Source organism: Triturus cristatus, chromosome 6 (genome assembly GCF_964204655.1).
Source record: "Triturus cristatus chromosome 6, aTriCri1.1, whole genome shotgun sequence".
In the NCBI taxonomy this organism is placed as follows: domain Eukaryota; kingdom Metazoa; phylum Chordata; class Amphibia; order Caudata; family Salamandridae; genus Triturus; species Triturus cristatus.
Window position 1 is genome coordinate 1,134,932,137 of NC_140589.1, and position 26,895 is coordinate 1,134,959,031.

At 41.9% G+C, this 26,895-nt stretch overlaps 1 protein-coding gene across 2 annotated transcripts in view; it reads right to left on the reverse strand.

Annotated features, from left to right (window-relative positions):
• Positions 1-26,895, reverse strand: part of TRIM67 (tripartite motif containing 67) — a 449,109-nt gene that overhangs the window by 25,646 nt on the left and 396,568 nt on the right. For both annotated transcript variants that reach the window (XM_085612036.1, XM_085612035.1), the window contains exon 7: positions 2,868-3,006. In XM_085612036.1, the coding sequence (XP_085468162.1) occupies positions 2,868-3,006 (139 nt within the window). The remainder of the gene's footprint in view (positions 1-2,867; positions 3,007-26,895) is intronic.

Sequence of the window (26,895 nt, forward strand, 5' to 3'; positions counted from 1 at the left end):
GGGAGATTGCTGCTCGACCGGTCCAGGGAGAGAGTGGGCGTGGGGTGCTAGTAAAAAGCACATCTCCCGCTTTTGCTACAGGGGGCCGATATTGCAGCACTGCTGTATAACTGGCCCCCAGTAACAAAACCGGCCCTCCTTAGCTACAAAACCAGCCCTCATCCCTCTGGCCCACCGGGGAAACAAACGGTGCCCGAAACAACCAGTCCCGCCCTTACAAAGATGATGAAACACACCTCTTACACCTGCTTGGTTAACATCCTAGAAAAGGATTACTCATACTCTAGAAAAAACAAGTCAGAGTCTACATGGTAGCATGAGAAATACCAGGAACAGCCAAATGCAAATGCGTGGAATAAATTACAAAACTAAAGTGCCAGCCCTCTGCTTCCCCAGCAATGTGACTGAGCAACTCGGTTTCAACTTAAATTCCTTCATCTTCCAAAAAATAACCATATTGGACAATACACCAATAGAAACATCGAGGCTTAATTAGAGTTTGGCCCACTCTCCTGTCCACCAATCTCTCAGTCTGCACGCCTCATTTAGGGATGGGTGGACTAAAAGAATTCCATTCATCGAGCCCAGATTGGCTCAGTCGAACGGGATGGCGGCAAGCGGTCATCCCTAAATTTGATTGGCTGTGCTCTAAAATGCTCAAAAAGTTTAATGTGAGCGTTTCTATAGGTTTTTTTCTTCAGAATCCGACCACAGGAACAGTGCCACATGGGAACAAGCAATGGCATGAGCTATTGGTTTTGCTAAAGAAAACAAGCATTTGCAACGTCATAGGTCTCAAATTAGTTAAATGCAGAGCTATTGGCTTTGCAAATGGAAAAGAAATGCGGTGTCCGCCTGCCTTCGTTTTTTTATTTATTGACTTTTGTAGCAATGGCGGCACGCTGCGCTGTAGCTTTTGATGTGTAAAGCTAAAGCTAAAGTGTGGTGTGCTGCCATTGCCACAAAAGTCAATAAATAAAAACATTAAGTTGTGCAGCTGCCCTACATTTTTTCTGTTTATTTACTATTGTAGCAAGAGCGGCATGCTGCGCATTAGCTTTAGATGTTTAAAGCTAAAGCGTAGCGTGTTGCCATTGCTATAAAAGTAAGTAAATAGAAAAGAAATGCGGAATCTGCCCGCCTTTTTTTTTTTATCGATTGACTTTTGTAGCAATGGCGGCATGCCACGCTTTAGATGTTTAAATCTAAAGCGTGGCATGCCGCAATTGCTACAAATGTCTTTTACGTATGTGTTTTAGTTTCGAGTGCAGTGGAGTGCGGAGGCTTACCCAAAACAAATGCAGACATTGACCGATGTCGACTTGCCTCAGCACGGATGCGATTCATGGTAAAGCAGCAGGGAGTGCGCGCCATGATGTCGCCTCCATTGCGCAGCTTGCCTGAGGCACGGACGTGCTGCATGGAAAAGCAGCAGAAAGTGTGCGCCGTGATGTCGCCTTCGTTCTCAAGCTGTCCAGGAGTTAAAAGGTGGTCAAAGGGAAGGGAGCTAAAGACAACAAAATATGGACACTCGGTGAATGGAAAGCAGATGCGGTGACCTAAAAGCAGGACACAGGGCAGGCTAGAAGCAGGGAAACATGGACAACATGAGGAGAGCGGGGAATTTACAACTTGAACGGCATCAGGAGGGGAGGGAGAAGCTAAAGTCAACATGACCGGGTGAATGAAAAGCAGGATGCGGGCAGGGAGGCTAAAAAGCAAAACTTCTTAAATGTGTCACTTGGGACAAAAGTCCACCCTACAGCTCTGTCTCATATCATTTTTGGCTCTCTCCTGAGACAGTGCTCCCACTTGTGAGAGATATTGTATACAACAAGGGCCTTGTAGCCCCCTATTGTTTTCCATTCATTGGCTTGTCACTCTTATTTGCTGCCTTCTAGATATATGTATGTATGTATGTATGCAGTATTTATAGAGCGCAACTATCACCCAGCGGGTATCTTGGCGCTATGATACGTGAGTCATCGATCAGTGGAAGGTACCAGAATGGATTTACCAGAGAACCCTCCGGACAGTCAGGTTCTAGGAAACAGCCATGTTTTGACCTTTTTCCTGAACTGCAAGAGATCCTGAGACTGTCTGATTTCCAAAGAGAGATATATGTTTTACCACAGCATGTAAAGTAACAAGCATTGGCAAAGGCATTAGGTCTTGCCTATGCGATCTTAATTGGCTTTGTCAATGTGTTTTTTTGGCAATGTTGTATAACTGCGGTGCAGCATGGCTGAAAGTAAAAATAAAAACCCACAAATGATGCAGTTAACGCTGGCTGCATCATAGCGTTTTTGTACTTTATATTTTGTTTTACATTTTAGCTCAACTGCAGTGCTCTGCCCCCTCAACCACTCCATCCCACCACAAAATAAATTGACAAAGTCTAGACTTATTGGCTTTGCCAACGCTTGTTTGGATGTACCAGTGCTGTTCTAGTTGACATTTTCTGTGTGGGCAAGTTTTTAAAATGTGCTTTGTGCCTGAGATCAGCTCATTGTTTTTTAACTAATGTAATTCTGCTCTTTCACTGTTTGAAGGATGTTTTGTCTGTTTTTTTATCTTCTGTATTTATTGTACTATTGCATGTTTTTATGGTATTTCTGTGTCAAATAAAACATTTATTATCATCAACTGCTAATGTTCGTCTTTCCAAAACTCTCTCTGAGCCGAAATTCCCTTCATACCAAAATAAAGACCATTAAATTACTGAATAACACAAAGAAAACGGTGGTATTGTTTCTGTTATGAGCACAGGATCCACACAACTTGGAGACGCCTCGGCACCTAGCCTAGGCTTGCTCGCATGACACCCTCAAAGCTAGGTTGCAGTGGTATTTGATGGCAGCACTCACCATCTGAAGTCTGTAGAACAACGGTCTTGCTGTAAGGCCCCACTCCAGACGAATTGTAAGCTTTGACTCGTGCATTGTATGTGCTGTTAAAATGAAGTCCGTCAATGGTGCACAGCGTCTCCTTCCCAACGTACACTTCCTACAAAATAAAGCAATATCAGCAATGCTGGCAGAAAAGCATGTTGTGTTGGTATCAGAGAGTAGCCAAGAGGTGGCACGCCATATAAAAATAACATCACTTACTACCTTACTCTTTAAAACAGATGTCCAGTTATTCAATACAAGGACCTGTGTATAGACATTAGTTAGTTTTTTGTTTTTACTGAGTTTTATATAGTGCGAATTTGACCAGAAGGTATCGGGTATAAGAGTGCTTTACATAGCACCAGTTATGTTACAAGAGGACACATTATTTTTTTTTGTTAGGCACAGGGAGATTTAGTGATTTGCCTAGAATCACAGGCTGTTCAGCGTTTTTGCCGAAACTCGAACCCAGTTCTCCAGATTGACCACCCTAGCCGTTAGTTCAACTGCTCTCCCCAGTCAAAACACTTATTATCTTTTTTTTTTTTTTTGTAACTGGAATTTTTAAAGCGCTCTGTTACCCGGGGTGTCCTGGCGCTGTATGCTACCAACCAAGAGAACCTCTGTGATTATTAACTGAGATGACCATTTAAGTGAATAGCCATGTTTTTAATCCCTTCCAGAAAAGAAGAAGCTGTGTTGAGTTTCTAAGACGGAAGGGAAGGCTATTCCATGCCTAAGTGGCGCAATGGCGAAAGCTCCTTCCACCCCAGCTATTCTTGTTATAGCAGGGGAGGATAGCTTGTTTGGCTTGCGTGGAGCGTAGGGCTCTTCCTGGAACATACCAATGTATTGAGTGTTTCAGGAAGTCAGGGCCAATGCCATTAAGGGTTTTAAAAACTATGCACATGGCCTTAAACTGAATCCGTAGTTCAACAGGGAGCCAATGAAGAGTTCTGAGTCCTGCCCTCACCAAGAGAATCCTGGGAGTACCTGTGAGCATCCTGGCTGCCGCATTCTGCACGATCTGGAGTCTGACCAAATGTCTCTTCTGGATGTTAATATAGAGACTATTGCAGTAATCCAGCCGTGACAGAATGAGCGCTGTGACTGCTGTTTTCAGGCTGTCTTCCGGGAGGAGGAATTTGATTTTACGCAGGATTCTGAGAATAAAAAAGCAGGATGAGACGACCCTGCTGATTTGATCGCCGAAGGCAAGTTTCGAATCAAGGATCACTGCTAAATTTTTCGCCCTTTCCACCGGGGCTGGAGGCACGCCCATTGTGTTCGGCCACCAATCCGGTGTCCAGATGTTGGCAGTGTTCCCGAATAAGATGACCTCAGTTTTTCCTGCATTAAGTTTAAGGCAGTTTGATGCCATCCAGGCTGAAATCGCCCGCATACAGTTCTGACATTTTGAGCCCATCTCAACCTCTGATCCTTTTTGAATAGACAGCACAATTTGCGTGTCGTCGGCGTAAGAGGTTAACTGAAAATCCAAAAGATCTAATCAAAACTACCACGGAGCAACATATACGTTAAATAGTGTTGGGCTAAGCGAAGACCCTTGCGGCATACCGCAAGAGAGAGAGAAGGGCTTGGAGCTATCTCTGCCAAGGTCCACAGTTTGTGTTCTGCTGGCCAGAAACTATTTCAGGAGGTCCCAGGCCTTGCCTTGGACTCCGACCACTGATAGACGGTCCATCAGAACTTCATGATGGACCGTATCAAATGCGGCCGAGAGATCCAGCATGATGAGTATGGCGGCACCGCCCTGATCTAGGGCCTCTCTGATCTCGCCTGTAGATTTTTATTAATGCCAACTCAGTGCTATGTTCCACACGAAATCCAAACTGCGTGGTGTCTAACAAAGAATTGGTCAGAAGGAACAAGCTAAGTTGGCCGTTCATAGCCTTCTCAATCATCTTTCCCGGGAAAGGGAGACAAGAGATAGGTCGATAACTGCTAGGATCCTTTGGATCCAGGTTGGGTTTCTTGAGCAGGGGATGAATAGATGCAGTCTTCCAGGGACCCGAGAAGTGACCAGTATTAAAAATGGAGCCAAACAGTGGGGTAAGAGCCTCCCCAATAATTTCTGGAACCAATTTCAGAACCGAGACTGGACAAGGGTCCAGAGGGGAGCCTGATCGAATCTCTGATAGAAGTTTGGTAACTCCATGCCGATCCAGAGATGTAAAATGGTCAAATATGGGAGTAGGTCCGTTATGCTCAGAGAACCCTATTGGCACTGCCTCTTTGGTCACAGTGGACGTAAAAGTAAAGGAGAAAAACATATTTTCAACCTTTTGTAAAAAGAAGGCAGCCAAGGTCTCACATAGTTCTGAGTAGCTTCCTATCTTGGGGCTGGAAGAGGTAGTTAGCATGGAAATAGTTTTAAACAGAACTTTGGAAGAAGATCCAGCAATTCTGATTTGTTCCCCAAAATAGGTCTTTTTAGTTTCAGAGAGCAGAAGTTTTTATAATTAGCAAGGCTCGCTTTGTAGATCTTTCTATCAAAATTATTATACTCTCTCCACCAAGCTCCCTCCAGCTTTTTGCAGACCAATTTTTGGGGTTTTAAACTCTCAGAATAACATGGGGCAGAGGGCAGTGCCCACTTCAGAATGCACCGTTTACCTGGCACTAATTTCCTACAGGCAGAATTCACCCAGTCCGTATAAATGGTCGTAGCTTCTTCTACGTTGGAAGATGGTACGGGTAATGAAGCTCTTAGGAGGTTTCCTAGAGCAAGATTGTCAATGCTTTTCCAGGCCCTTGTAACTGTGGCTGCCTTGACAGGAGGTTTGTAATGATTATGCATAACTTGTTTAAATTCAAATAAAACCGCCGCATGATCAGTCCAAGTGAGTGGAAGTGTATTAGTGTAAACAAGATTAGGGTTATTGGAAAAGATACCATCCAGCGAGTGGCCTGCGGAGTGAGTGAGATCTAGCACTAACTGCTTAAGGTCACCTCCACTGAAGATTTGCTGCAATTTTGCATTATCTGAGTCATTCAAATCTTCACGATAAAAATTAAAATCGCCCATGACCGTGAAAAACTTATTGCACAATCCTTCCACTATAAGTGTTCCAATGGAGTCTAAAAACGCTCCCCTCGGTCCTGGAGGTCGATAGAGGAGGATAGTGTTAAGTGTATCATGATCCGATGTTTGAATGTTGATTGACTGTGCCTCACATGTCTGGAGGCTTTGATGAAAGTGGGTTTCAGAGAGTCATGATAGATGACTGCCAGCCCACCGCCTCTCTTGGTGGGTCTGTCCTGGGTATAACAAAAGAAGCTGGGAGGAGTAGCTTTAACAAGATCAGGCCCGAGGCTTCATCAGACCAAGATTCTGTTATAAAGGCTAGTTTGATGTTGTGATCTTCCATAAACATAGCACATTCCACACTGTGCTTAATTAAAGACCTAGCATTAAGCAGAAGGCATTTGAGTGGCACCTGAGTTGCTTGGATGGTCCTGGCACGGGATATTTTACCCCGGGGAATGCTGAGATTCTCAGTAGTGCAAGGCAGAGCAAAAGGGCACTTAGAGCAGCACTCAGCCTGTGCCTCCATAGTTGGTTTGGGAATAATCCTTGGGCAGCAGGCCTTGCCCCCCTCAGGGTCCCAGCCCATAAGCTGCTCCCTGGAATAAACTCGAACGTCTGATGTAAAGAGACCAGGGGGACAGGCCCTGAGCCCGGAACGAGTGTGGACGGGCGCAGACGGGCTTGCCTTTGGCACGGTCGCGTCAGCGTGACAATTTATAGCCCCAGGGAAAAATCTAGAATGCTAACCGCCCAAGATGGCGGTGTCCTGCCTGTAATTCCCCCTCAAGCAGCAAGCATCCTGCGGTCAGCGCGTGGCGCTTTTAGTGAAAATTAACAGGATAACAGGTAAACACTTTCACAGAAATTAAAATCACACAATAAGAAAAACTTTTTAAAATAGTGCCAATAGTAAAGATTTACCAGCCTGGCGAGCGTTAAAACACAGCTTCGTCTCAGCCAGTATCAGATAACTGAATTCAAAACAAGTTAAAATAATTCAGCCCATTCTACCAAAGCATTTTTCGCTTTCACATCTGAAGTGGAGCATTGAACAACCACCCACATTGCCTAATAGCTTAAGTATGTGTTTCTGAAAACTGTGCGTACCTTGAAAGTCACAGATGCAATTATCACAGGGCTGCTCAGATTTTCACCATTTGACATCGATATTATTAATTACGAGAATAATGGTACTTATTGCTTTATCTACAAAAAGTTAAAACTGCAAGTCCATGAGAATAGATAGTACATAATGAAGATATAAGGGATAAAGTACCCCCTGCTGTACATTATAAGGAGATTACAAGTCACAGAGATGTTCCATAACCTTCAGCCAAGTTCCTTTATAATTTTAAGGAACTCTGAGGTGACTTGCAATATCCTTATGTTTTCCTGGGGGTACTTTATCCCATATAGAACATGGTCACACCTTCCCCTTTCCCACATATTAGTTAAAACCTTGGTGTGTAACTCTTTCATATGAAAGAGTGAGCATATCTGCAAACATGAAGAATAAAAATAAAACCTCTAGTGCGAAATCAAACATAAAAAACCTGTTCGATATTTGTTTTAAACAGATATTTGAACCAGTTCAATATTTCAGCGCAATTCGGGGGAAAAAAAGCATTAACGGAATGTGTAGAAACGTGCAGAATGTTTCTTTTCTCTATATAAGGAGTGCAAAAAATAAACATTTTCTCTGTGTGTCACTGTAAGCTATTAAAATAGAGCAGAAGAAAGAAAAGCGATGTTTTGTTTTCGTTGCTTTAAACAGCTGCTTCAATTATGCTGTTTGACCTGACATGTCTTTCACGTGGGCTGCTGGCAGCAGGCATTGTGACGTCAGAACTCGACTGTAATAACATATAATAGTCGAGTTCTGATGTCTTTTCTTTATAAAAGGCGACTAGGTGGCTCACCAGTCGCCAATTATAAAAAAATTCAAGACGTGCATTAATACAGGGATTACAGAATCTCATGTATTATATATTATTATTAATATTAAGTGTTGGGCAGCAGGGGAGGGGCTAAAGGGGTAGGCATAGTAAAATAATGCTTAAGAAAGTAAAGACCCCACCATATTCCACGATGCATACTCATCCTAAACAATACAGCACTTGGCTCTTTTTAATTCAAAAATGGCTGCAGAACATTACTTAATTTCTCTCAAATGTGGTCATAAATTTGTATCAAGAAAAAGTAGAGCTGAGTTTCATAGTATGAAGAAGGTACAGAATTCTCAGAGTTGTAGAACAATATTTATTTACAAAAGTGTGTTACATCTAATGCATGTGGCAAGTCAACCTCCAGTTCCTTCGGAAAGACCTTTGGAGGGCAAAGGAGAGGGGGAGCGCATCACACCTGTACAAATTGAGAATTAGCCGAAACGATCCTATCTCCCAACAGTTTTACTGTTCTACATGGTGATGGCCGTGATAGTAGAGGTACTTCAGATACAAACTTTCAAACTTTAAAAGGGTCACATCATGATCGCCTTCTGGACTTTTGCACAGGTGCAAAAAAGGGGCATGCATCAGTTTTTTGAGTGCCCCTGAAAATTCAGTGTCATGCGTGGCATTTGCAACACTCTTATTGGCTGTCCAAACCTATAAGGGGGCTGGGGGTAAAGGCGCATGGGTAGTGCCGTGCAGGCGCATGACCCAGGGATAATTTACACCACTACCATCTTAACGAAGACATCCCTGACCAGCTGTTAGAAATTCCCTAGAAAGGCCTCTCAACCCTTTTGGTTGATAGAGGGATAACTGCAGAGACAACATTATGATATCCCCTACCTGTTCTTTAGTCCACGTTCAGCATTATTAGAATTGCTCAACCAGTTTTGCAGACAACCCACTCTAGCAGGAAGACGCTCATTAAAACTACCACTTACTTATTCTACAATGTCAGTCCACACTCTCAAACCAAGTTCAATAGGTCATCTATCTTGTCAAGCAATGTCATCTGCTTCCTTAAACGAGGACCCAGTGCCATTGCAGCAAAACAGGGATGGTTCCATCCCATGCCTCTAAAATTGCTAATTCATCAAAAACCAAGTGCTATTCCTGTCTGAGGGAGCACAGACGCACATAACTGATAACCCTCTTGATTACAAAGGGAACTCGCCTAAGATGGTCAAAACTCATTGCAGAAGACCTAGCTCAGTTAGTTCCTCTACAGAAAAATGACATAAATATGAAACTTATTTTGATTAAGGAGTAGAATGCAGACCTGGTGAGGCTATCCCTTTGTTATTTTCAAATAGATCCACCAGTAATACAAAACAATCCCATGACTTAAAGGTATTTTAACCACACTTAAAAGAAAGAAATAGCATCAGGCATCTGTCATAATGATGGAGTGCAGAGAAAATAAATCTCCGATGAAACGTACAGATAGAGAAAGAGCAAAGGCAAGCATGGTTGGAAAACCTACCCACTATTTAAAAGAAAGTAGTTTCAATTTTAAAAGAGGAAATGGGAGGAAGTAGTTTGTGCTAAAGAAATCACTCCTAGTGCTAATGGCAAATAGTACCAAAGAAAAACGGCAAACGGCAACAAAAATGTTGGCAAGACATACAGAGAGTAGTGCCATTGAGTTTCATAGGAAAATCTCTTTCCAAGAGAATGATTTAGCCACATAGTCAAGGAAGGACAACCCCAGACAAAAACTGGAGCAGAGAGAAAAAACAAATGCACAGAATGGGAATGCAAAAGTAAGTTGCAGAAACAAAACCATGGGTAGTGCTTCTGCCCTAATGGTATTTCAACAAGTACATGCAAACAAGTGGCATGAAACACACCCAACAGTGGAGCCCTCTATAGACCAGCACCTAAACTGCTATCCCTTCCATATTTATATCCCTATACAGTTACTAGGGGTATGTGTGCACACTGAATCGCACCCACTGTTACAATGCAAGTCCCCAACAGGACCTAACAATTTCAAAGAACAAGCACAGGTGCACCACACATCAAAGAATCGGGAAGAACAATAATATAATTCATTCCCCACATCAAGGTTATTCCAAATTAGTTCCTTTTTATTCCAAGATTATAATGATTCATTTTTTCTTTTTTTTAAAATACAGAATTATAGATACAATTTGATCTTGACAGCACAGCCGACGGGTTTCGTCCTTGACACGGACTTCTTCAGGACTGTTTAAACACAAACACATAAATATACATAAAAATACACATAAAGATACATATACAAGCCCAAGACATTACATATTACAAATTCCATAGGTGCAATTATTTATGATTATATTACATCAACATCATCTTTTTTTTTTTTAAAAGGCTACATAGCCTCTTTATGAGAGATAAGAATATTCATTCAGTATAGCTCTTCTTATTTATACCCAACATATACAGCGCCATATTGTTGCTCTTAACAATCATTGACATTTGTATCCCAAGGTTAAAAAATCTTACATAAGAAGAGGACGGGAGAAAAAAGGAAACGTGTTCAACATAACCCTAAAAGCTACCTGATTGGATCCTGCAAGACAAGTAAAGGCAAGAAAAAAGAGGAGAACGAAAAAGAGAAAATAACAAAGATATAAGTCAAGCGTAAAAAATAAAAAGAAAAGAGCTCAATCGGGCTTTGTGGTCTCAATCAAGCAACTAAATATAACTTGCTCAAAGACATCTTCTCAATACTGCCTGTAACCTATTACCTCATCAAGGCAATACAACACCAGTGAATTCAAAGTTGCAAAATGGCGTTAGGAATATCAAACTCTCAACATCCCATACTGTATGGGTGCATAAATCCATAAAAGTTCAATAATACCCACCATATATAAGATGCAGGAACTAATCAATCCTATTCGGCATGACTAGATGCAAAGTCAGATCCGTAAAAACTGTAGAGGATTCCCCTTTTTTTCTTATGTAGAATGGGATTGTCTATGAGTCGAAAACAATAAGGGTAGTCAACATTTAGAATCACTCTATCAACCGTGTGTGAAAACAATGCACTGTAATATTTTGCCAGTGAGTACCAGCCCTCAGGTTGGATACTTACATTAGAGCGTCGTATTCTCTAGGATCACCATATATTCAAAAGTCTGACCAGGTCACGTCATTCCAACTATTTCCTTGTTGTATAATGCGAAGAATATCAGTCTTCACAGTCTAAGGCAAAAGGTAACAGATTTATAAAATAATATGTTCTAGGGGACAATTCTGAAAACGATCCTAAAACATCCCTTAACGTAATCCTTTTGAAATTTAGCATAAACAGCTAATTGTTCCAAACATCACCATCTACAAGCACGTTGCACAGAACACCTCGTTACTACTGCTGCCTGGTGAACCAGACTCCTACTAGTATTATTGTAAATTTAATAAAGATACTGCCGGCTACCAGGCTATTGTCTCACAAATATATAAGACCCAAAGTTTGGGAAAAAGCGACGAGTCACATGCAAAGCACTTTAAATATCATGGGACTAAGAACGTCGTGCTATCCGGGCAGCCTTTGGAAATACACCCCTAATGTGTGGCAGAACACATTGAGCAGGGAGCAGAACTGATATCATCCCTTACCAAGCTAACAAAGTCAAATTGTATACTCATTTTAACAAGTGTCCCGTAATGTGTGACAATAGTAAGATAATCAGGGAGCGAAACTGATATCATCCTTAACCAGGCTAACAGAGTCAAATTGTATTCTCGTTATAACAGGTGTCCCGTAATGTGTAACAGAGGAAAAATAAGCAGGGAGCAAAATCGATATCATTCTTTACCAAACTAACAGAGTCGAGTTGTATTCTTGTTTTAACAAGTGTCCCGTGATAAACTTACCGATATGAGGCTGTAACGAGCGCCCGAGTGTTCCGAAGATAACGGCTGGTGGGCAGAGGAAAAATGACGAGCAAGCAAAACCCAAAGGAAATTCAACGTTTAAATATACGCGGTAATTACCATTCACAAGGCACACCTGTAGACCTTCGCAACGCGGACGTCTCCGTGACTCACGCGAAAAATTTCTCCGGCGATGCGGCCATCTTGAAATGGTATATTTAGATGGCCGAAATATTATTATTTATTAAGTGACCTGAAAGGACTATAGCGTTTCATTTGGTAAAGAACAAAAACAATATATTTTTGTTCTTAACATCCATAGCAATCTTTCTTTTTTAAGTTAAAAGGGGCACAGAGACCGGTCGCCTCCAACGGGACAAGATGACGTAGATGGCGGCCATCTTGGATCAGGTAAATATTAACGAATGCAGTCATGCTAAATTGACAACACGGAAGAAAGAAAAAAACGGCCGCCTTGCTAGGTCATGCCGTTTTAACTTACAGTGCGATTCCGATCGTGTCAGGCAATTTACTATAAAAAATTATAACAGTCTTAGATTTAACTTTAAAAAGTGTGCAAACACCATAAAATGATTTATCTTCATTTATATATATATATATATAAACCTAATAAGGCTATTAGCGCATATACCATGCTTGTGACTATGTGAACGACAGTAGAAAATGGGGGTACCCTAAACACCAAAAAACAGTTTCGAAGTCTAAATATACCGCGCAAGCTTATAAACCAATGGCAAAGCAGGACCCATGATAAGGTAGTGCATTTAAATCCACACAAATAAAAAACAGATTTTCCAAAACAAACTTAATAAATCAAAAGAAAGATAGCCAAAGGATTAGGAAACAAAGGGGATCCTGGGTCCAATAGGTGCAAAGACAAGGGTTAACATGGATAGACAACAAAGAGAGCCACATTAGTGATGAGAGTCATTACAGAAACATCAGTGGTAGAAAACTACATTCAGCCCACATTGTCCAGTAGCAAGGATTTCCTCAGTAGAAAAATATGATATATAACGGGTCCAGTATTCACATAATGGTAGCTAAACACCACACATTGGCTACAGAAAGTAGTGCATCTCGTCATCGCTGTTATGTCCCAGTTCTACACACTTGAGTCTACATATCCATGCAGCCTCATGTTTTCTCAGGGCCAGTTCCCTATCACCTCCTCTTGGGTGAATCGGGATGTGGTCTACTCCCATAAACCAAAAATCCTCCATACTACCATGATTTTCCTGCATATGATATGTAAGAGGGTATCTAAGATCTCCTTTACGAAGGGCACGTAGATGCTCCCGTATTCTTATTTTTAGGGGTCTCTTGGTGCTGCCCACGTAGATCTTATTGCATGGGCAGCCCAGAATATAGGTCACGAATGTCGATTTACAGTTGATCATATAATTGATATTATATGTTCGATTGGTGTTATAACAAAACGTTTTGGTCTTGTTTTTGCCCAACCTACATACATTACATTCATTGCATGTAAAGAAACCCTTTATCATTGAGGTTAGCCAAGTCTGAGGTTTAGGGGTAGTGACATAACTAGGGCATAGTTTGTTACGTAAGTTTTGTCCTCTTCTGTATGTCACTTTTGGTTTACCAGAGAGTGTCCCTTGTAGACTTGGAATGTCCGTCAACAAATGCCAATGTTTTCGCAGAACATTGTAAATTCTGCTACTATTGTTGTTAAATTGTGTATTGAAGGAGATTGGTGTCTGTTTAACCCTTTTTGTTGGATTTGATGTAAGCGTGTTGGCCCTAGGGACTTTCATAACTCTTTTATGTGCTTTGTTAAGTATTTCCTTTGGATAACCTCTATTCAGGAAACGTTGTTCCGTTTCCCTAATATTTTGGAGGAAGGTACTTTCCATACTGCAGTTGCGCCTCATCCGAATCATCTCCCCATAGGGGATATTATTTACAACATGATTTGGATGAGCGCTTAGGAAGTGTAATGTGCTGTTACATGCAGTCTCTTTCCTGTGAGTACGGCTCTGGATTTGATTGTCATGGACAAAAAAGGTGACATCAAGGAAGTCAATTGCTTCCTTGCTGTAATCGATCGTGAACCTAACATTAAATGGGTTGTCATTTAGGTAGGCATGGTATTTCAGAAGTTCCGGGGCAGGCCCATCCCATAACATGATAACATCATCGATGTACCTGCCCCAGAAAAGGACATGCTCCATCCACTTCGCAGCATGGCGCCCCCAGGCATGCCCCTGCTCAAACCAGCCCATGAAGAGCCCAGCATAAGCGGGAGCAAACCTGGAGCCCATTGCCGTCCCCAGAATCTGATGAAACCACTCTGAATCGTGCAAAAAGAAATTTTTTGATAGGATGATGTCCGTCATCTCCAAGAGAACCTCGTTATGCAAAAAATGATCTGCTGTCCTTTGACCTAAAAAACATTGTAGTGCCTGGATCCCAAACTCTTTTTTAATACACGTATACAGACTAGTCACGTCAAGGGTAACAAACATGAGGTTTTCTGACCAAGTTAGACCCTCAAATTTGCCCAATATATCCTTTGTGTCCTTGATGTAGGCAGGAAGATTTTGGACCAATGGTTGGATATAATGATCCACATACTCAGAGAGTCTTTCAGTGGGTGAATTAACCCCTGAAATGATAGGGCGGCCAGGTGGAAACGGGCCTCCCTTATGCACTTTAGGCAATATATATATGCAGGGGGAAGTGGGTTTTTGTACCATTAGGTATCTGCACTCTTCCTCGCTCAGTAAACCATTATCTCTCCATTCCATTAGTCTCATATTAATATGTATACTCAAAGTCTTGATGGGATTACCTGGTAATTTGATATAACATGAGGTGTCTGACAGCTGCCGTACAATCTCCCCCATATAGCTTGTTCTTTCCATAATCACGACATACCCCCCCTTATCTGCTTCACGAATGACTATGGAGGTATCAGATTTTAATCCCCTCAGTGCTTCATTTTCACCTGCCGTTAAATTATACTTTCTTTGATTCGGGGGGGTGGGATGTTCCCAAAGTTTGTAAAAGCCCTGTGTGACTTTATCTCTGAACAAGTCTATATTGGGGTGTGTGCCATATGGGATGTACTTGGATTTTACTCTTAAACCGCTGTCTAGAGACACATCTTCCGAAATATCCAATTCATTCCTGATCAAATCTAGTTCAATTGGTGTTTCATACTCAACAGACATCATTATTTGCAAAACATTTATTTCATTTACAGTATGTGAGGGTGGAACATACTCCTCAGATGGTTTAATACATGTAGATGGATTGCGTGAGAAATGGTCCTTCAATTTTAACAATCTGACAAATTTCGACAGGTCCACAAATACATCAACATCATTGCCTATCTGATTAGGACAGAACCCAAGTCCCTTGCTTAACACAGAAATATCATCAACTGATAGTGTTCTTTCAGAAAGGTTAATTATCATCAATTCCTGTGTCCCAGAACCACTGTTCTCATTTAGTCCCTTGTATTCCCTGTTTTCCTGGATCGGGTCAACCTGCCCACTGGTTCCTGCTTTGTCTTTTTGTTGTTTCTGTTTACGCTCCTGCCATCTCCCCCCCCTCCCCCCCCTTCTGGTGTTTGGGTGCTGCTTTTGCCCCCAACCTTAATCTCTCCATTTCTAATAAAAAATTAGATCTGTTTTCAGTCCCATTTGTTCCTATGGATTCCTCCGAGATTACTCAACTGGTCACAGAGGACACAGAAGTAACACTGCTAGCTGGAGTCAATTCCAAAGTGTCCTCACGTAGTCTTTTTCCTTCTCCTGGGATCTTAACATTGTCATATTTGTGAGAAAACGTGTATACTCTTCCATCTCTGTAGTCTTTATCGTCTCTTTTAATCTTTTTGATCTTTTTGTCCCTCAAGTACAGTTGATGGCTCTCTAAGATTTCATCCAGGATGCCATAATTTTTCTTGACCACATCCTTTAATTCTGATGTTGAAATCTCTTTCTCTATTTTCTCTATTTCTTGCTGTAGCTTAATTTCCTTTTTTTCAGCATTTTTTATTAGAATACGCATCATGTTAAATGAAGCATTACGTAGGTTTCCCTCCCAGTCCTCAAGTGAATGACACGTTTCGTCCTTGACACGGACTTCTTCAGGGCATATATAAGATTCAGGAACTAATCAATCCTATTCGGCATGACTAGATGCAAAGTCAGATCCGTAAAAACTGTAGAGGATTCCCCTTTTTTCTTATGTAGAATGGGATTGTATTAGAGCGTCGTATTCTCTAGGATAACCATATATTCAAAAGTCTGACCAGGTCACGTCATTCCAACTATTTCCTTGTTGTATAATGCGAAGAATATCAGTCTTCACAGTCGATATGAGGCTGTAACGAGCGCCCGAGTGTTCCGAAGATAACGGCTGGCGGGCAGAGGAAAAATGACGAGCAAGCTGCCCGGATAGCACGACGTTCTTAGTCCCATGATATTTAAAGTGCTTTGCATGTGACTCGTCGCTTTTTCCCAAACTTTGGGTCTTATATATTTGTGGGACAATAGCCTGGTAGCCGGCGGTATCTTTATTAAATTTGCAATAATACTAGTAGGAGTCTGGTTCACCAGGCAGCAGTAGTAACGAGGTGTTCTGTGCAACGTGCTTGTAGATGGTGATGTTTGGAACAATTAGCTGTTTATGCTAAATTTCAAAAGGATTACGTTAAGGGATGTTTTAGGATCGTTTTCAGAATTGTCCCCTAGAACATATTATTTTATAAATCTGTTACCTTTTGCCTTAGACTGTGAAGACTGATATTCTTCGCATTATACAACAAGGAAATAGTTGGAATGACGTGACCTGGTCAGACTTTTGAATATATGGTGATCCTAGAGAATACGACGCTCTAATGTAAGTATCCAACCTGAGGGCTGGTACTCACTGGCAAAATATTACAGTGCATTGTTTTCACACACGGTTGGTAGAGTGATTCTAAATGTTGACTACCCTTATTGTTTTCGACTCATAGACAATCCCATTCTACATAAGAAAAAAGGGGAATCCTCTACAGTTTTTACGGATCTGACTTTGCATCTAGTCATGCCGAATAGGATTGATTAGTTCCTGCATCTTATATATGGTGGGTATTATTGAACTTTTATGGATTTATGCACCCATACAGTATGGGATGTTGAGAGTTTGATATTCCTAACGCCATTTTGCAACTTTGAATTCACTGGTGTTGTATTGCCTTGATGAGGTAATAGGTTACAGGCAGTATTGAGAAGATGTCTTTGAGCAAGTTATATTTAGTTGCTTGATTGAGACCACAAAGCCCGATTGAGCTCTTTTCTTTTTATTTTTTACGCTTGACTTATATCTTTGTTATTTTCTCTTTTTCGTTCTCCTCTTTTTTCTTGCCTTTACTTGTCTTGCAGGATCCAATCAGGTAGCTTTTAGGGTTATGTTGAACACGTTTCCTTTTTTCTCCCGCCCTCTTCTTATGTAAGATTTTTTAACCTTGGGATACAAATGTCAATGATTGTTAAGAGCAACAATATGGCGCTGTATATGTTGGGTATAAATAAGAAGAGCTATACTGAATGAATATGCTTATCTCTCATAAAGAGGCTATGTAGCCTTTTAAAAAAAGATGATGTTGATGTAATATAATCATAAATAATTGCACCTATGGAATTTGTAATATGTAATGTCTTGGGCTTGTATATGTATCTTTATGTGTATTTTTATGTATATTTATGTGTTTGTGTTTAAACAGCCCTGAAGAAGTCCATGTCAAGGACGAAACGCGTCGGCTGTGCTGTCAAGATCAAATTGTATCTATAATTCTGTATTTTAAAAAAAAGAAAAAATGAATCATTATAATCTTGGAATAAAAAGGAACTAATTTGGAATAACCTTGATGTGGGGAATGAATTATATTATTGTTCTTCCCGATTCTTTGATGTGTGGTGCACCTGTGCTTGTTCTTTGATATTTCAACAAGTACATTGAAGAGGGGGCATGGCTGAACGCCAATGCTGTGAGTCGCAGTTTCCGGAGCTCCCGCCCGGTGATCCGCCATCCCACAAAATCCTGCCATCATCCTAAAACAAGAGGCCCCCAAACCTACCAGAGAGCCCCCCAGATGCTGCTGCATGCTACGACTTGCTTGGGACAGACTACAACAGTGGAAAGAGAAATTTCCCGACCTGTCACGGATCCAGCGCTGACAAAATGGCGGCCACGAATCACTGAAAGCCACGTTGGGCTCCAGACACGAGCTGCAGCATACCGCCTGAATTTTCTTAGCGGGCAGAGGTACCCCCAAGGGGCAAGGGACTTTGCCACCCTGCCTGCCATGAGCAAAGAGAGCCCGCTGGGGGCTGTGGGGACCCTCTGCTGCTCAAACGCAGGTGGTGAGGAGGGATGTCGGATGAGTGACTGAGGAGGTGGAGTTGTGACGAAGGAGACTGGACCCAAGCAGAAGTGGGAAAAATAGGGACACCGGCCTCCGCTGCCTACTGGGGGAGCCATACCAGGGCCTTGACTGGGAGCTTGTGTGTCTGCCTCCTCGCCCACTAAGAACTGCCCTTGAGGCGGGGGAGTGACTCTGCGTCCTTCTACATGCCATTGCGGGCCTGTAGCCGGACGTGGCTGGAGGCCCTTGACTTCCCGTGGGATGAGGGAAGGATGGCAGGGTGCGACCAGCATTCAGGATTTGGTGCCCCCCTCAAACACTGCAATCTACAGCAGCAGGGACAAAAATTGCCCTGCGGAGAAACTTTGGGACCCTGTAGCGAGGGTTGTCCTGTCCCCTGAATCTGCCTCAGGACGTGAGTGCTATTATGCACCCTATATCCAGGCGGTCACAGAGGGTACTTGTTGCGACAGGGAGGGCCTCTGTTGCCCCCAGAGGAGCGCTGACCGGCCGCTGGGCCTGGTGTCCTGTGTATGTTCCTCTGAAGGAGAGCCGCTCTGTACCCGGGCCCTGGGTGCTACACTGCTTCTTTGCAGTGGAGGGAGCCAAGTGCCCGAGCTGCAAGGAAACAGGAGCCAAGTTTTTAAACATGTTTTAAGGATACCCGTGGGTAGTAGATTTCTGGGCACTGGCAAAACTAAGGCCCATGATAAACTTTCAACGATTTATCATTGCTAAGAGAGAAATAGCCAAAACTGGAAGGATCCAAGGGGGGACCAGGGTGATGGTTTGGAAAAAGTAATTAGTAAGAAGGGCTGGATATGAAACTGTAGTGAGGATCCGTGAGACCATGACTCACTCGGAGTAGCCAGGGCTTGGGAAACATTAGTAGATGTGTTGCAGAACCCCTCTTCACCCGTGGAGATTCCGAGTACTCTCTACAATAGCACCCACATTACGGGATATGTTTCCTCATGGGGATCGCATACAGAAGGCAAGAGAGACGAGACCCCAGAGGAGCTTGAGATGGCACACTGGATCCCATAAAACCACTCCTATCAAGATGTTGGCGCATACACACTACACACAGAAATTGGAGCAGACCAGGGCATGACCAAGGGTCGGAGTTGATGGGGGAAATGGTACTATGTTGGTATGGAATGCTGATAAGAGAGAGAGGGAGCGATAGGGAGCGGCATTGTTTGTGCGAAGACTCACTATGGTAACTCAACATCTAAAGTCATATCTGAATATTTTTATATGCTTTAGTTATAAATGCACGAGTACTGAGGTACTGTACATTCACTATGTATGATGGCACAGCATAGTGCCCTGTCTGCTGATATATGCTTTCTATGAAAATACAATAAAATGTGTTTACAAAAAAAACAAGTACATTGAAGAAGTAATCAATCAACTACAAAAGTGAGAAAAGACCAAAACCCTAACTCGCTTTGATGAAACACAGTCTCCAGAACCATCTAACATGGTGTACCATCTTGAAGGCGTTCACATAATCTTGGTGAGACAACTTAGCTGTTGAAAACCATTAATCCAAGAATATAAAATTCAAACCGCTTGACTGATGTTAAATCAATTTTTTTCCACGCACATTGTTTTGAGAAAACTGACAGAGATTCTTGGAAAAAGAGAAAACCCTCTCCATTGTTCAGAGTGAACCCAGGAAGGTGTTCAAAGCAATGGATCCTATACTTATCTTCCACCTGAAGCAGAAATATATCACACAAATTAAAATCCCCCTTTAGGCTGTCTTTTTAGAATTTGCCCTAGCTTTTGACTTATTTGACTGGCAGACATTTGGCAAAATGCACAAGGATCAACACTGGGAAAGTCTTGTAAAGGACTGATGTAACTGACCTAGAGAAATATGGGCTCATTGGTAACCTGACAAAGAAGATTGGCACAGAAAGAAAGGAAAAACATTTGTGTTTGTTAACTTTTTTTAAAATTAAATACATAGACAATATGTATAACACAGTACTGAAGACCTCAGAGTATGTAACTGAAACAAAGGAGACACACACACACACACACACAACACACAACACACAACACACACACACACACACACACACGTATTACTGGCCAGAATCATAATGTAGGGATGGCGAACCACTTTACTTGATTTTTCGTAAACCTGTGCTTTAATCATGATTATTAATTATTATGGTATTCTTTCAGACATAAACATGAATGTATATCAAATTATTTTGACTATGGTGAAATAGTCTGTTTTCTCCCCAGGAAATGTACCATGTAAGCTATACATTTTTTCAGGAGTCTGTTTTCCATGTTTATTTTTGTTTATTCACTGTTTTCATAGAAAATAGAGCACGTCCGTGTGTGGACAGTGACCGTTGAGGAGGTCAAAATGTGTCAGTCCAAGTGAATACTTTATTTTCACAAGATCCTGGAGTGCGGTTCCTTCTTTGTGTGGCAGTCCGAGATGACGAGACATATACATATATATCTATATGTATCCCAAAAAAGAGTGGGTGTTGCTGTGCGCCCCAATAATGCAATATTCCCCAGTGGGCACAAGCTGGAATACAAGGCTGCCAATGAAAAGTCAATCATTTTGTGCTGTCTCAGTCCCTGTAGCGTAGCGTCAAGTCGTCCTGATGCTGCAGGTCCACATCGCACGGCGGGTCATACCTCGCGGCTTAGTCTTCTCCGCTAAATATCCCCCCCAAAAAAGAGTTGCCCCTGTGAGGAAGACCACCTTGGAAACATACGCCTCTAAAATGACGACAGCAACGCATTGGTGTTCCGCTTTCAGAAAAAATTGCTCTAAGCGTTTCGGAATCCCTTCCTTTTTCACGAGCCCAACAGCAAAGAAAGGAACAGCAACTCAGTGTAGATCACCGCACATCAGTGAGAGACTGCAAGTACCACAATGCCTAGCTGGCTGGAGAATACGCCCATTGGGGCGGGACTCATTTGAATAAATAAATGAAGGTGATCTACACTGAGTTGCTGTTTGTTTCTTTGCTGTTGGGCTCGTGAAAAAGGAAGGGATTCCGAAACACGTAGAGCCATTTTTCCTGAAAGTGGAACACCAATGCACTGCTGTCGTCATTTTAGAGGCCTTTGTTTCCAATGTGGTGTTCCTTAGAGGGGCAACTCTTTTTTTTGGGATATTTAGCGGTGAAGCCTAAGCTGCGAGGTATGACTCGCCATGCGATGCGGACCTGCAGCGTCAGGAGGACCTGGCGCTACATTACAGGGAGGGAGACAGCACAAAATGATTGACTTTTCATTGGCAGGCTTGTATTCCAGCTTGTGCCCACTGGGGAATATTGCATTATTGGGGCACACAGCAACACCCACTAGGGAGTTACTGTTATATTCTTCTCATTCATTTGCATGTCATTTGTGTATTTCTATGTAATGCTTTGGAATGCTTTCTGCTCCCTAGCAACCTGTCCTCTCTGATGCTGTTCTGGAATGCAGGCAGTAGACAGAGAGCAGTTGCTGTGGAGAGTGGCTGGTGTTTCCAGGGGTCGTTCTCTACACTCAAATAAACTCTCTAAACCATTCCTAATGTGTCCTTCCTCTTCAAAACTGGCGACGAGGATGGGATGTCCATTGTAAGAAAGCTACATGCTGAGGAGGACGTCGCTATTGCAGAAGAACCATTTTGGGATTGTACACGACCCCTGAAAAGTCTTTTGTTTTGTTAAAAAAGATTTTGTTTGGCACTTGAGGATCGCCTAGTGTCCAACCAGCACGTGGATACAGGTACCGAATTTCTCCTATTCTTAAAAGGCGTGAAAGCTTACTTGTGGAGAGCAACTGTCGGAAGACCCGCGCGCCGTCTTCCTTCCTCGATTGGGTGCCATTTGAATTTTGCTGCTGAGAGTTCTGTTGCCAACGCGCTGCCAGAGACGTTCCGCCATTTTGGAGTGAGGCGGACATCTCGATGCTCGCGCAACACGCACGTTACGCATGTAGGAAGCGTGCCGCCATTTTGAAGTGGAAAACTTCGGTGACACACACACCACGAACTTGCGTGTTACTTTGCTGCAGTCCAGATTACACTGAGTTTGTTTTGCCAATCAAGGGTGCCGCTATTCTGGAAGGCGTGTTTCTCTCATTTAAAGCGTGTCTATGAAAGTGTCAACACACTTTGCACCTGTGACACGTGCAGCATTTGGTCGTGTTTCCCTCATTTGAAGCGTGTCTGTGGAATTATTTACACGTTTTGCACCGGTGACACGCACACCATTTGCCATCGCACATTTTTTGTCATTTTGCAAGTTATCAAGCATTGAAAACTATCGTTTGGAAAATCGGCTCTGTGATATCAATTGGGCACTGTATTCTGACCTTTTTACATGGCGCATTCAGACAGTAATTTCCATAGTCAAGTTCATACAGTGTTTTGGACAGTGACACCAATTTAGTTGTGAATCTGCAGTTATTTTTAAACATCGCAAAGACATTTATATCTTCTTAATTTTACAAAATATATATAAAGCGTCAGACATTGACATTTTAATAGCATTATCTTTTACAGTGCTGTGGACAAAGTCATAATTTATTTGTGAATTTGAAGTTTAAAAAAAAAAGAAAAACCTCTATTGCTCGCAAAGGTATTTCACATTTCAATTATGACAACTCAAGTCATTCCTGCACCACCATATTTTTTACAAAGTCCAGGGCAACCTTGTATGGCGTGGGAACACTGGAAGGAGACATTCGAAATGTATTTAGAAGCTATAGGTGTAGATGTATATGTGTCAAATAGGAAATTAGTGATTCTTAAACAATTTTTAGGATTAGAGGGTAGGAATATGTTAAAAACCTTACCCATGGTGGAGGTTAACAGCATTGAGGAGAATACTGATGGTGAGGCTGGCAGTGCAGGTGATAGTAATATTGATGTGTACGAAATTGCGCTGAAGGCATTGGCAGAAAACTTTGGCAAAAAGTCAGTTTAGTGGTAGAAAGACAAATATTTTTACGCACACAGTCACCAGGGGAAACTATTGAGCAATATGTGGCCAATTTAAGGATGTTGGCTGTCACTTGTATGTTTAGTGACATGAGAGATTAAATAATTAGAGATCAACTAATCAATAGAATGTCCAATCTTAAAATTCAAGAAAAATTACCTGGCATGAAAGATCCTTCTTTAGAAAAACTCTATCAGTGGCAAAAAGAATGGAGAATACCTCCAGATATGTCAAGGAACTAAGCACAGTTTCTAAGAAAGTTGGTCAAGATGAAACAGTTCACAACATCAAGAAAGGTGTTAAATAAGTTGATGAAAAAGTAACATCTGGAAAGAAACCAGAAGGTGTAAAATTCAGGCCCAAGTCCTGTTTTAGGTTTGGTAGTTTAAGACACACTGCGGATGCAAATCACTGTCCTGCCGTTAAAAGTAGATGTTATAAATGTAGAAAGTTTTGGCATTTCGCGAGATTGTGTAAAAGTTCAGAATCGTTTGTCTCTCCTAAATCAGTTAATCTGGTAAAGCAGATTGAACCGTCTGAAAACAAAGAGGTTTTATGTGACAGTGATGACGACAATGACAAAGTGGAGATGATGGTCATAGAGACTAATCAAGTCCTTAAGTGTGAAGGGGGAAGCATGATAGTTATCGCCCTCCCAAATGTGTAATTAAAATCAAGGGCAAGGATGTACAAGTCTGGGCGTGTTCTTTTTCCCCATTCACCATTATCGTAAAATCCATTTTGGAAGGTTTAGGGGGCAAGTTAAATGATTTGCAACCTACTGATGTCATTCCTGAAGGATATTGAGGTTGAGAAATTACCTGTTCTGGGGTATGTGGAAACAGAAATGTGTTTTTGAATAGAAAAACTACTGCCAAGTTATATATTGTGCACAAAGGTAGATCTCATTTGGGTTGGAAAAAACAAAGGGCCCTTGATATTGTGTTAAACCCAAATCATCCTCAACAGGTCCTGTTGACATCATCCGAGAACACTGTCGATTGGGTTACCAAGTTTCCTGGTTTGTTTAGCAAAAAACTAAGATGTTTAAAGAAGTTCAAACACCGAATCATTTTGAAGGAGGATGCGGTACCCAGGGTACACAAAGTTAGAAATGTTCAGTTTATATTAAGAGATAAGCTCAAAGATGAGTTGCAGAGGCTTTGAAATGAGGTAGTGATCGAGCCCATTGAGGCATCCGAATGGTTAAGTCCAATAGTTTTAGACAGAAAACCTAATGGTAATATTAGAATGTGCATTGACTTGAGAGACTTAAATGACAACATCTAGATTGACCGACATCCACCTTCCCCGCATTAGTGAAATGCTAGCAAGTGTAAAGGGAGGTACACATTTCACCACACGTTGGATTTATCCAACTCTTATCACTAAGTGTTGTTGCATGAGGATTCGAGACATGTTACATCTTTCATCACTCCTGAGGGTGCTTTTCAATTTGTTCGAATGACACTTGGCCTGGCATCGGCTTCGGCCGTATTTCAATGAGTTATGCAAGCTATTTTTTTAGGTTTGAAAAATGTTTTGGTGTTCCAAGATGATGTTCTGGTGTGGGGGTGCAATAAGATCAAGCACAATGAGATTTTGGAAGAGGTATTGAAGAAGCTTTTGGATGCAGGTGTTACCATAGCTTTGGAAAAATGTAAGTTTGGTTTGAGTGAAGTTGAATATCTAGGTCACACTTTAACATGTGATGGGGCTTAAGCCAAAACGGAGCTCAGTTGAAGAAATAGAAAAGGCACCTGCTCCGTGTGATAAGGATTAACTCAGGTTATTTCTCGGCCTTGCTGAATATTATTCTAAATTCGTACATCATTTTTCTGAAAAAGTTCATGAGTTGAGGAAATTGATGAAAAAAGGGGTCAAATTTGAATGGTCTGAAACTTGTCAACTTAATTTTGAGGCGATAAAGAAAAACATTGCTAGCGCAGTCACTTTGAAGCCATTTGACCCGAAGATAAAACCATCATTTCCACTGACGCAATCAATCATGGTCTTGGTGCGGTGCTCATTCAGGTACACAAAGGGAATGAGAGAGTAGTAGACTTCGCTTCCCGCACATTAAAGGGTGCAGAGCATACGTATTCCACTATTGAGAATGAGGCTTTGGCATGCTGGTGGGTTGTGGAATATTTTCGTACTTTTGTGTGGGGAACCAGATTCCAGTGACGTACCGACCACAAACACTTAGTAGATCTTTTCTCCACTAGAGGTGCGGGCAAAGCAACACCTAGGATCGCCAAGTGGTTGTACCGTCTTCAGGAGTATATCTTTGAGGTAAAATACATTCCAGGTGCCAAAAATGTAAATGCTGATTGTGTATCCAGATTACCATTGGATAATGTACAAGATGAAGATGATGACGAATGGATGGTGGCGGAGGTGAAAGATGTATGTAGTGCCATCAGTGAGGAAGATTGGAGAAAAGCAGTACTGATGATGTTGTGTTTACCAAAATCAAGGGTGTTTTAGGTTTGGAACATGGGTGGAGATTGCACAAGGAATTGGAGTAATTTAAGTTAATTTGGTCTGAGTTAAATGTTGTAGATGGTTTACTGAGGAGAGGATGTAGGTTAGTGGTGCCTGAGATGTTGAGGGAAAGATTATTAAATATCATGCATGAGGGACACAGTGGTATGTCTGCTATGAAAAGGAGGATTAGGGAGGATTTTTGGTGGCCTGGAATGGATATCCAAATTGAGAGATATGTTCGTGACTGCATAGCGTGTGTATGTAGTGACAAGACTCATTCTTCCCAGGAAACTACCATTGTTTCATCGCCCATACCTAAGGGTCCTTGGGATAAACTTGCTATCGATATTTGTGGACCATTTGATACCTTGAATGTGAGTGAAAGATTTGCCATAGTAATGGTCAATTATTTTTCTAAGTGGGCGGCGGTAGCTTTTGTTAGAGAAGTTAAATCCAGGGGAGTCATTTCGTTTTGTGAGGACATTTTCAGGAGAGAGGGTTGCCCTGATGAGATTGTCACGGAAAATGGTCCTCAATTTATTTCAGAAGCATTTGAAAGATTTTCAGTCAGATGGGGTATCAAACATACTAGAATCCCAGGGGTAATGGCCTTGTTGAGCTCTTTAATAGAGTTCTGGTTGAGTGTGTTCAACTTGCGCGCATGAGTGATGAGTGCTGGAAGCGACAGGTCAAGGATATGTTAGGGTCATATCGCACCACTCCTCATTCGGTGACTAAGGAGACACCTTTTTCTTTATTCAAGGGCAGAATACCATGCTCCGTAGCGGTACCAGCTTGGATGAACAGAGCAGGGAAATATGATGTTGATTTAACGGTGTACAATGTAGAGGGGATAAGTACCAGAAAGCTTACTGTCAAAGGCACAATAAGAAGGTTGTGAAACCCAAGCATTTGTTCACTGAGGGCATGTTTGTAAGAGTGTTTTTGGGTGACAAAGCAAGAACGGGTTGTTCGAAATGGTCGTGCCTTAAGAAGATGGTTCTTGTGAAGGGTAATTGTGTGAAGGTATCAGATGGAAAATGGTGGAACACCAGAAAAGTGGCGCCAGGCTCTGGTACTGTGGTGGCGGTGTCATCAAAAGTCCAGCTGGATGCTGATGCACATGTTCCTGGTTCTTGTTCAGGGAATGTGTCCTCTTCTGGAATCAGAATTGGTTCTATACGCATCCGGGTAATGGCAAAAAAATATGATGATTTTATATGCTCATGATGTTAACCTTATTTTGTTTGGAAATTTCTTA